Source organism: Rattus norvegicus, chromosome 9, assembly GCF_036323735.1.
Source record: "Rattus norvegicus strain BN/NHsdMcwi chromosome 9, GRCr8, whole genome shotgun sequence".
Classification (NCBI taxonomy): Eukaryota; Metazoa; Chordata; class Mammalia; order Rodentia; family Muridae; genus Rattus; species Rattus norvegicus.
In genome coordinates, this window is record NC_086027.1 from 109,966,865 (window position 1) to 109,979,339 (window position 12,475).

The 12,475-nt window shown below is 43.1% G+C and overlaps 1 protein-coding gene across 5 annotated transcripts in view; it reads right to left on the minus strand.

The window, feature by feature from the left end:
* The window catches only part of Efna5 (ephrin A5), a 278,611-nt gene that overhangs the window by 203,079 nt on the left and 63,057 nt on the right, over nucleotides 1-12,475 (minus strand). The window contains exon 1 of one of the 5 annotated variants that reach the window (XM_063266542.1): nucleotides 46-12,475. This exon is cut by the window's right edge and continues 62,438 nt beyond it. In XM_063266542.1, the coding sequence (XP_063122612.1) occupies nucleotides 46-275 (230 nt within the window). In that variant the 5' untranslated portion in view covers nucleotides 276-12,475. 5 annotated transcript variants of the gene reach the window in all.

Genomic DNA, 12,475 nt, shown 5'->3' on the forward strand with positions numbered 1-12,475 from the left:
CTCAGACAAGATAGAGGGATGCCAGGGACTTCCCACAAGTCATACCGTTGGCGGAGCTGGCAGGGAGAGAACTCACAAGAGGAGGGCCTGACGCCTGGATGAGGCCTCAGCAGCATCAATGGATCAGTGGCTGTGAGAAGAGCTTGCAGTGAGTGAGGCGGAGGTGAAGGTAAGGGAAACTGCAATGAGAACAAGTCATCGCTCTTCCGGATGCCCGACCCGAATGGCAAACCAGGGAGACTGCTGCCATTCCTCACTGGCCCACTCCAGCGCATGCGCCATGATGGACACAGGAGAAACCGGAAGACCTGTGTGCATCATCTTCTGACTAATTTTTCTGAGTAGTCGTGGAGAAGTAGCGATGAGACAGAAATCTGTCACATTTAATGTGTCACAGAGCAGCCGTGAGACACATAAAGAGATGTGAGCAATAACCCCGAGAAAGGGCTGAGGCCTGTGATCGCCATCCGCACCCGCGCTGAGCAGTGTCTGTGTGACTCTGCTGTGCGCCGGTGTACATTAGCACCTGTTCCGAGCCGGCTTTGAGAGCAGCTGAGAGAGCCCACGTTTGAAGGAAAATACTCATCATACACATATACTCGGCCATTTCGAGCACTCCTCACTGTCAATCATCCATCCAGGCCATCAAAACAAGGCCAGATGGTTTCTAGGAGGCAGCACCTTCACAGCACAGGACTGACTTCCCCAGCAAGGCACTCGTGACTGGGCGCCTTTCTGGAAAGTAAGGGGACTTCTGGCCGGACTCTGATAATTCCACTGTTGTGAATGAAGCCTAGACTACAGTGAGGAACTGGACTGTTTCTAAGTCCCATTGACCGGTGGGGGATGGAGGTTGGGGGACTAAGACAACTCCAACTCCAGTTCTCTAAGAGCCTTCTGCGCTACTAAAGCTGGGTGCTCAACTAGGGGCTGCCCATTAGACCTCCCTGAAGAGCAATTTTAAAAGACCAACGATCCAGCTTCCCTTGCTGGATCCGATCCCATTACAGAGGGTTGTGAGCCACCAAGTGGTTGCTGGGAATTGAACTCAGGACCTCTGGAAGAGCAGTCAGTGCTCTTAACCACTGAGCCATCTCCCCACTCACCCCCCCCACCCCCATTCTCTTTAATTATCTGCTCTTCCAAGAACTAAATCTAAAAGAGTGAGTGCATCTTTTTTCAAATACTATGCCTGAGTGAAACTACCTCATCAACAGAGTTCTGAAAATGCCGGCGGCCATGACGGTCCTGAAAAGAACATCCTGGGAGGAGAGACGGATGGTGAGAGAGGACATATCTTGGTACTCATACACAAGCAGTTTCTAAGTAGGGCTGCAAATGGATGCGGTGGGAAAAACTACAAAAGGAGACTAGGTAGCTACATTGTCCCGGGATAGATGTGCACGGGGCTACCAGGAAACAGGCAGCCAGCATCTACCATGAAGGGGCAGGAAGAGGCCAGGAAAGGAAGAAATGAGCCAGATCACTGAAGGGTGCGGCTGTAGGGGGTTTGGAGAACTGTGCCAGCTGCTGTAACAACCGCCATCCACAAGCCAAGCCCTTACACACAAGCTCAGGGATTCAATTTTTTTTTTCAAAAGTTAATTTTTTTTTTAAGCAAAACCCAACTTAATAAAATGTTCCAGTAATCCCCTATCATCAAAGTTTACTCAATTTGTGGTATGGACTTTACCCCTTCATATTTTTAGCTACGAAGTCAGGGCCTGCTTCCTTCCAAAGATTTTCTCATCCTCCTGCAGCACATTCCGAAGACGTGTCCTAAGGCTTGGTCGAGCAGGGTCCTCTCTCACTGAGATGTGGACACCGAGGTGCTGCTCCACTTGAAATTAAAAGAAGAAAGAAGTGAGGGTGGGGGGAGTAAAAATGTTCACTACCCTCAGATGCTAAGGACTGGAGCCTTACATGGCTCCAAGGTTCCTTTCTGTGACCTGGATCCTGACGGGAGCCCTGGGCCAAACCGACGGCTAAGTGGGTGTGCCACGTCTTTCATTACTGTATCTCATATCAGATAGTTTGATTTTGGGTAATTTGTGGCATCTGGCTGGATGACAAGAAGAAACAACAGGGAATCAAAGAAAATAAAGGAAAAGAAGGAAAGCGAGTCAGTGGCCTGTCCTCTGGAGCAGCCAGAAGACTACAAAAACCAAGATTAAACCTTAAAAAATATTCTTTTTTTTTTAAAAAAAAACTTCGATTACACAGTTGGGTTGGTTTGTGAATATGGTAATAAGTGTAACCTTTAGAATAGAAAGCAGGATGAGCAGATGGGACCTAATTAATAGTGAAATATTATTAATCTGTCTTCCTACAAGGAGGAAGGAGTCAGTCTGACTTTACAAAGGGATTTCTCTGTACAATTTAATAAAGGCAGAACTCGGCTTACAACTGGGGGCTCATTATGAAACAGATATGTTTGATACAACCCTGTCCCAAACCCCAAGAATTAAAATCATGCTATCCGATCATATAGAGCTTAAATATGCTATTAACACGAACTCAGCTGTTCTGTATCATCATGTACCAGCTAAAATTCACTGTTTAATAAATACTCTTCACAGGAAAAAAAAAAGCCATAATTCATTAAGGGGAAGCCGGGGATGGAAAGATGAAATTAATTCACTAGGAACTCAACTTTATAATTCCTCAGAAATCATACATCTTGTTTTGTGAAGGGCACCTATCTGGGTAGCCTTCCCTCAAAGCAGAAGTCACGACCACACCCCACCGGTGCCTCACCCCAAGGCTCGAGCAAGAATCTCAGAATCAGAGTATTCAGCTCCAACCCTTCACTCCTGCTAGCTAAGCTGTCCAACCTCAATGTCCTCATTCTGCTTTTTAAAGTTATTTTTATTTTATGTGCACTGGTGTTTTTCTTCCCTGTGTGAGGGTGTCAGATCTGGGAGTTACAGTCGTGAGCTGCCACATGGGTGGTGGGAATTGAACCCTGGTCCTCTGGAAAGAACCTTCAGTGCTGAGCCATCTCTCCAGCCTCTCACTACACTAATTTCTCAAAAATAGTGTATGATATGTCTGGCACAAAATAAAAAGTGGCAACCCAATCCTAAGAAGAGTAAAAATACATACATATCCACATAGGGCAGCCACAGAAAGGCATTCTAAGGCCATAACCCAAACGCCCCACATGTTTATTTTCCTTAAGCTGTCTGGGGAAACAATGTTCCCTTCTTCCTTGTCAAAATGAGATTGGAAAAACAAAAGTCAAGGCGAAAAGTAGCGACGCTAAGTTTTTTATTCGAAACCACTCAGTTGGAAGACTAAAGATTTTTATTGTGTTAAAACCTTAAACGCATCATCTTAACCATTTCGTAAGCAGAACTGCACCAAGGGTGACACGTGAGTTGCTCCCTCAGATCCCTGTAAGTTCAGTGTCTTAAGTGAAAAGTCTGGGCTGGAGAGATTGCTCAGTGGTTAAGAGCACTGGCTGCTCTTCCAGAGGTCCTGAGTTCAAATCCCAGCAACCACATTGTGGCTCGCAACTGTCCGTAATGGTATCTGATGCCCTCTTCCGGTGTGTCTGAAGACAGTGACCATGTTCTCATATACATTAAATAAATAAAGAGTGAAACTCCACGGCAATCTCCCACTGGAGGCCCTGCGATCATGGTGCCCTCTCTAGAATCCATCTTCTGGGGCAGAGCTACCTTGCTAAGCACGAGACTCAGAGTCCTAGTACATTGGTGCTGCATTTTCCAAGCATAGGAACTTGGGTCCCTCTCTTGAGTAATGCCGTTCAGGTGGCAAGGACCCCACGAGCACTCATCTTCCTTGTAGGAGGTAACAACAAATCTCTTCCATTTTTCTAGTAATTTATCAGAAGCAATTATCACAATTTACCAATATTAATCACAATAATTTGAAAAGGAGCCCAAATCTGTCTTTGGCTAAGTGACTTACCTCATTAAATTAAAATCGCGATCTCCCAGCAACAGGAGATGTGTGAAGTTGGTATATCCTTACGAGAGTCTCCCACCCATTCTTGTCCAAAGCAGACTGGGAGAAACTACTAACAACTCTTTTTGTCACTACTGAGACATTAGACTCTTAGAGGGAAAAAAAATTTTTTAAAGTAATAGTGGTAAGGTAAATAAAAAAAAAAAAGAATCACACGGGTTCCTCCACATAAATCAGAAACTCAATAAAACACTGAATGGTGTATAAATCAAGACTCAACATCAACTTTGGCAACCCAATAGCGGTGTGGCCATGAGCAAGCCACTTAACTTCCCTGAGTTGATTTCTTTACCTGTGCACTGGGGTTAATAATGCTCACTTCCTTCAGATCTGGAACAATGATTGAAGGAGACATAGGAGTTGGACTGCCTGCCAAGCACACATAGAAAATATTTTAGGAAATAGCATGTTATTTTTAAGTTGGTTTTAGGAGTATTGTTTAAAAGACCCACCAGGAAAAAAAAATTCAGTCGGGACCATGAAAATTACAATTTAATCCTTCTAAAGGACTAACTAAAAGTAACTATCAAAGTAAAACCGTGTCCTCTGCATGCACGTACCATGAGGTACACGTGAGCAGGCAAAGATAGCACACACAGCCCTCTCCCAGTCAACTTTGGTTTCTATCAGACAATTTAACAAATTCCAATGTAAACTTTGACTCAGCCAACATTACTTGGAAATGGATTCATCTTCCTCAAAATTATTTCCTTCTATTGGCCCTGACCCATCACCGCAAACATCAGCTAGGTTTTTCGGTTTTTTGATTTTTTTCCTTTTTTCTTTTTTCACAGCATCGAATTAGTAGCTGGATGAAAAAGCTGAGGGAACATCTTGAAACACAGCCATATTGTATCACACAGAATATAGCTTGGATAAAATATTACTTTTCACACACACACACACACACACACACACACACACACACACACAAAACTTGGCTAGAGAAGAGGAATAGGAGATTAAAACAAAAATATCTCCAAGTAAATGTAGAAAAGAAGCTGCGGCAAAACCATGGAGCAGTAAGTGGACTCGAGGCTGGGTCCCGTCGCCGCTTCCCGGAGACGCATTTTGAATATAACAAGATGAATTTCAACAGACTGTGAACCAGAGATTTTGAACATGATAAAGGGGAAGCGATATATATTCAATTTTTACAAGCACTGAGTGAGCAGAAAACTGAAAATTCTTCAGCGGCTGATAATGCGATGATAGAAGTGTATCCTCTCCAGCATTCCAATGGACTGCCAGGAAAATAGAGAGGTCGTGAGCAGACGCCAAATACTCCTCGCACGTAAGCACAGGGAACGGCTCGCCCCATCTACGGTCACTTCTCTAATGTGTGTGAGGTGATCGTCAGACAGCGTTTGAATAATCTAACTATTTCCAATAACCTCTAAGCAGGCAAAAGAAACTCACCAAGCATTATATGTCAGAAAGGATATTCAGAACTTCTGTCTATTGGGCATTTACCATAACTAACAACCATGATAGACACTTTATCCTCATACTTATAACACCTCTCAATATTATCCAGGTCCTATCGCCTTCATTTGACAAATGAGGAATCAGATGAGCCGAATATTTCCCTTACTGAAGCGTACACTGGATCTGGCACTCTTTTGGCCATCTTATCCATAATAATTTATGTGTGCGGTGGAAAGTAAACACAGGAAACAGTGGGTAAGGGATAAATCGAATTTACCTATGAATGGAATAAATTAAGTCCTATGAAAACACTAGTTCTGCTTAATTACCGGAAAGACAAGGTTGCCAGGTGCAATGGCACATGCGCAGATCCCAACCTCTGAGAGATGGAGACGGGAAGACTAGGTGTCCAAGGTCATTTGCATACACATACATAGGAACTTTAAGGCCAGTCCACACTACACGAGACCCTGTCTCAGAGAAGGGAGGGAGGGAGAGAGGGAGGTTCAGGGTGCAAAGTGGGTCACGCACTGTATAAAATGAGATGAGAAGGAAACTACAAAAGAAAACAAAGGCCTTAAAATAGAATTATTCAGTTGAAAATGTTACAGTCTTCATAGGGAATGAAAGAGGAGCCATATTGTTTATGGGGACTGGCAGGATAAACGTGGGAAGAAGGCAAACAAATGCTTGGTGTGCCTCTGCAAAGCTCTCTTATTAAACCCGTCACTCTGAATGCTTTCATTACCATGAATATTCGTAGTAAAACTATTTACAAGGTTTCCTTTGGAATGCTGTGTGTTGTGACGGTCTGTTCGAGCACACCCACAAATACACACTGACCAACGTATAGCTGCTCCTTTCAGCCCAGAGTTCAGAAGAGTCATGGAACCCAAACAGTAGCTAGGACATAAACTGGATGCTCAACTACTTTTCTACTTTTAAATATAAATATAATAGTTTCATTCATTTTCTTTAAAATAACCAATAGCATAAGTACTTTAAAAAAATATTTCACTAGTAGAACTCCACACAGTTTAACTGTTTATCTCTGACAGTGGGATATTTCCTCTAAATTATATTTGGTCTCTTTGAGCTAAGTCACTTTAGTTGTCCAGGGAGGAATGCAGGATTGAGACTCATAGGAAACACAGATAGACCAGACCCAGGGCATCCTACATTTCAAGGCATTGTTCCTCTAGTTGGAAGGTCACTGTGGATATAATAAGGATATAGAAACATGCATAGTCTCCCTATGGCCCAAGAGGAATACATGGGAAAGGTAGGGGACAGTAAAGACCGGAAGAAATCACATTGAAATGATGTGTGCACAAGGTCATTCTCTCCGGCATCCTTACATAGCAAAATGCTATAAGAGTTCACCAACGAGGACCACCGAAACAAACTACAAGCTCCCCAGACAGTAGGATCGCATGAAGTTGTGATGAATAAAGACAGTGCTCTCTCAATGCTGATAGGGATAAGTCTCCAATTTTGAAAAGCAACACACACACACACACACACACACACACACACACACACACACACACAGAACTTGACATGCCCTGAGTGTGATAATCTCTTGGTAAGGAACATAATATTCTGTGTACATGCTTGCTGCGCTTGCACAAGTATAGAATACCCAACAAACAGGAAGAAATAGTTTCCTTTGGGGGACGGTGCAGACAGGGTTAGAGAGGCAAGTTGGAAAGGAAGGCTTCCTGATATGTTTCTTTTTGTACCCTGTTGATTTTTGGACCTTCTAAACAGCAATCTTAAAAGTAAAGTGAAATAGACTGAAACCTACTAGAGACCTATACGAACCCTTTGGTAACAGGTAGCAATGACTCACTGAGGTCTACAAAGATTTAGTAAATATGTATGGAAAGAAAATCTTCATGAAGCAAGTGACAAAACCTCAAAGATTTAATAAGAGGGGGAAATAAAAGAACGATTGCTAAAGTGTGTGTCTAGTAAAATCTTACCATTGCAACACTGCCATCGCGCTCCTCTAGAAGCACGCCTAGGAGAGATACCTGATATACTGTCAGGAGGAGGTGGCTTCTAGCAGGTACCTGGTACACACTCAAAAAGAGGTTACTTCTAGGAAGGCATGTGGACAAAACTGAATGTGGCAGCTACATCCCATGGTTTCGGGCTCTTTGAAGGACTCTCCTCATTTGTGTGACGTCTCCCAAGTCCATGGAAAATGAATAAGTGAGACTCAAGAGTGATCTGTCAACCCAGAAGATCATAGAGGCTGAGGTTTCTCGGATGCCACACTGATGTCAAACATGAATGATCAGTGCCAGTCAGGGTTAATCACGGGCTCCTTCCCAGAGGAAGTGACTGTAAGCCAAGGCTTGGAGGTGACAAAACTAAAGTGAATGCCAAGTTGACCAAAGATGAATTACAGTAAGAACTCACAGGGCCAGGCGAATGGACAGAGCAGTGGCACAGAAGCTGGAGTTAGGCAGCTTTAATGGCGTACATTTAGGAGAAGTGAATATAAATTACACTTGGAGGATGATCAATGGGCTTCAAAATGACAGTTACAGCCTCAGAAGAGGAACTGCTGGCCACTGACTATTCACTGAAGATTACAACCCGTATATTGCTGTGGTCAAAAATGACAACAATAAGTTGAAGGTAATTGGCGAGGATATTAAAAATGTTTTCTCTTTTAATTCTCAAATACACAGTACATTTGCACCTGGTCTTCATCTTAAAAACTGATCTCTACCCTCTGAAGAGCTTTAGAGAGCCCAGAGAAGGAGAAGTATGCTGATCAGGACAAGGAAAGACTCCAAGTACAAAAAGCAATTCTAAATATTTATCCTTAGACTTGCAGGTAAGTGTACATCTTGCTCCTTATCAAGGGAGCTTCTCTTTGCAACCACAAAAGTGTAAAGCTGTGGAATGAATATGTCTATAACACACGCCTAAGGTTTAGAAAACATTGAGGAAGAGGGGCAGAAAGATTGCAAGAGCCAAAGAATCAGGGAGTTTGCTATGAGATTGTGTCTCTAAGAAATGCCAGAGAAGCCACACCCATGAAGTCTCAACAACATGGCTGCTTAAACAAGTCCAACTTTAGGATGACTCCAATAGACATGATTAGGGTGATGGGAAAATCCCAAGAGACCTCAACCCTACACTAAGAACTACAGGCCATTGAGGAATGCTGAGTAGAAGAAATAGTCCTCCCAAGGAAGAGCAGACCAACTGGTTGTCCGATACTAGATGGCTAGCCCTGAAAACACACAAGTGACATTATACCATTAAACAGACTGGATAGGCTATATTTATACACACACACACACACACACACACACACACACACACATATATGTATATATATATATATATATATATATATATATATATATATGCATGTATACCTAACAATAGCCATGAATTTGAAATAGAGCAAGGGAGTACAAGGGACACGGTGAAGGGATGAATGAGAAGGGGGAAATGATGTAATTTTGTGATATTCTCAAAAACTGTTAAAACAAGCAAACAGAAAAGATTAGATTCCTTTTGTATAAACTAATGAAAGTTGAGTGAGCCCAAGCTACAATGTCTCCAAACTAGAAAATGCAGAGTGTTAAAGCTAGCCTTTAGAGTTAGTATGTGACAAACTTAGAAAACTCCTTACTCCCGGACAGATGCAGACTGAATTCCAAACTAACTTCTAAAGACGTCTAGATTGTCTCGAAGTAACGACACTCATATAAGTACATTATTAATATTTTAAACGGTGGCTTTGTACTCCATTCCCAGGGAGAAGAAAAGGAATCCTTGGCTCTGCACAATGGTTTGGTCTGATTAGAGAGCAGATACCGCTTCATGAATTCCCCCTTCACCTCAGCTCTTGCTTGTGCTGTAGGGATGACTGGAGAACGTGTGTTAACCTCAAACCACAGCACCAGGAAGGGCGAAGTAAGGCATTCTCGGTCTCCACCAAGAACTGCTTTGCGATGCACAGTTATTTCAAGACGGTAGAAATAAATGCAGAAATAAAAAAGCAGGGCAAACAAACCAACTGTACAAGAGCAAACAAGGTTGGGAAGTAGCAAAGGAATATGCAAGAGAATTAGTCGAGTAGGAGATAAGACAATGACCTTCTTTTTGTTCTTAAGTAAACCCAGTATATTATTGATATAATACCAATGCTTGGGAGGCTAAGGCAGGTGGATCATGTGTTCCAGGATAGCCTGGGTCACATAGCAAGACTTTGTTTCAGAATCAAATAATCCCCCCACCCAACCCCTGAAAGCAAAACGATCCGAAGCGCACTTGAAACACTATGGGAGACTCGTGCCTTAATGGAGGGGCATTTAAACTAACCAGACCCTGTTCTAGGTGCCGTACAGCAACCTGTGCTTTCTCTTTATGTTCTGCATTGACATTTATATAAGTAAGAATAATGAGATAATTTGGGGGTCTAACTTGGCGTCCCTGTGAGCTTGACTGCACAAGGATGACTGGCTGAGATAGGGACCCGGGTGACAACATGGTCATTAAACACTAGACGTCGTCTCAAACCCCGTGCTTCTGCAGAGAGCAAGTTGAAGCTTTCCAGGGATCAATTATTTTCCCTGTCTAGCCCTAATGCATGTATTTAAATTTTCCTGAAGTTACTGAACACCAATAACGAGCATTACTCCGAATTTAACCCCCTCATTAATCTTGATAAAGAGACGTGAGTTCACATCGGAGGCAGAGAAAGAATAGGGATTTATGATGCTCCGGATATGTGCACATCCCTCATGGGACACAGAGCAAAAGCACGCTCAGTAAGTGTCCTTTCACCATCTCACTCTAACATGAAAGTTCAAGATGGAGAAAAAGACAGTCACTTCCCTTTATCATCCTAGCTGCTGCTCCTTATGACGTCTTCCTAATTCTGAATATTGTTATTATTGACTCAAAGCAGGTCTGTCAATGTCTGTGGATATATATTCCCAGCAAAAAACATCATGTCAGAAAAAAAATACTCACTGGATCATAGATCAAAAAATGGAAATGACAGTATGTTATCTGCCTTGAAAAGATGCAATGGGATTGGTCATCTTCCCTTCCCCCTGGTCAACACTAAGGAGGCTCAAATAAACAGGAACAAAATAGCACACAATATTTAGGTAAAAGAGAACAGCAGCTCGTTAAGTACAGGCACTTTTCTCAAATGTATAGCAGTGTGATCAGCTGTCCTATCCTCATCAGACACTGCTGGTCCAGTAAGAGTATTATTTCGTAATCGTTAGGTTATTAATCTAGACCCTATCGGCAATCCCCAGCTGGTTCTAGGTGATCCAGAAGAGAGGGAAGGGCTGCTCTGGCAATCTGGAACAGGCTCCCAGGGGTCGAAACTTGGCAGAGGAGAACAGAAGTGGTCACAAGGAAGCAGAGAGAAAAAACTAATTAGAAGATCACCATGCCCAGAGGCTCTGGACTTCTGGGGGGGAAAGAAGCAAAACTCAATGTTGGCAGGAGGCAGGAAGACCAGCCATCTGGGGGAAAATCATAAAAAAGAAGTCAGTTAAACCTACAGACTCAAAGGCTCCTGAGTGCTTCCCAGGTTTGCCAAAGAGCTGTGTAGCTGGTATTCTTAATGAGGGTCCTGGCTCATTGAGAAAACTCACCATACTCTACCAGACCTGGTCTTGTAAGGACGATGGCATTTCAGAACCATTTGCAGTGAAAGCATTTATAACTGCTTCGTTGTTTTGAGGATTAAACAGATTTAACCAGAATTTCCTCTTCCTAGAGCCCGCCAGAAGAATTCGTTCCTGGAAGGACAGTTACAGTTTATCTTTGCTTAAAGCAGGCGACATACACAGAATTAATCATAGCTCTTCAAGAACGTATCCTGAAAACTTTTATTTCTTGGTTTCCTACAAACTTTAAGGTCCTTCTAGGTAACATGATAAACTACTCTGATACAGGAAGAATCCTACAGGAAGATCATACTTTAGGAAAGTAGACCCCTCCTTCCAAAAGACACACAGCCCCAAAGGAAGCGGGTGTTCATTCGCTCCATCAAACAGTACTTCCTTCCCATTGGCATTGTGGCTCCCCTGCTGACAAGTAGCCCCGATACCTATGTATTTAATCACCAGCTTCATTGACATGTTTCCACGCATGTCTCTCCTATTTGGTAAACTGCATGCATTAGCAGCGAAGACCTGCTGGAAGCAGAAGCAAGCTAGACACACGGTTCCCATCCATCTTGTCTCCCTACCTATGAGGAACCGTGACTTCTGTTAGGAAGTGAAAACTGGTGGGCTTGAAATTCCTTTTCCAGGAGCAAGCCAAAGCGACAGCAGAAATTTACTTCCCGGGTCGAGTTTTACGGAGCTGCAGAGTGGTTCCTGCCCGTGGAACGGAGCAAGCTAATCTACTCTGCAAGAGACAGTGACCTTTTAAAGCAGGCTGTGATAGGCTGAGTCCTCACTTTACAAAGACTATCAGTTCGGAGGCAGAATCATCAGAGCAAGGCGATTCTGTAAGGACTAATTCAGCTATTCCTTTTTCAAGGTGAAGGGCAGTCATTTCTCAAACCTTAGAGGTTATGGACCAATGGTACTGCACATATATGCATAGGAATCCAAACACTCGATAGCCCTTGGCTGATAGATTGAGGGCCACACGCCTAAAAGAGCTGCTCCGTCTCACTAATCCTAGTCTTGATTTTTTTGTTTGTTTGTTTAAACTGAGCCAGTATCATATTTTAAAAGTCACAAGATTAAGATGTCTATGGATTTCATGTCTTCTCGGCAACAGTAACAAACGGCTTCCGAGAAATAGTTTCTGCAAAGAAAATGATACACTTCAGTCTCTTGTCTGCTCTATAGTCAACTTTGGCTTCACTGTATCGAAATGAATGAATGGAGATCTGACTCAATAGCACGAATGGCACCTGCGAGAAAACATTTGGAACTTTAAACTAGAAGGTGGCAGTACACATCTGCTGGGGACATGGCAGGACACAGATGGGCATCGTCACACTTGCCACACCCAGGACTGTCAAAACAAGGGTCGGATGTAA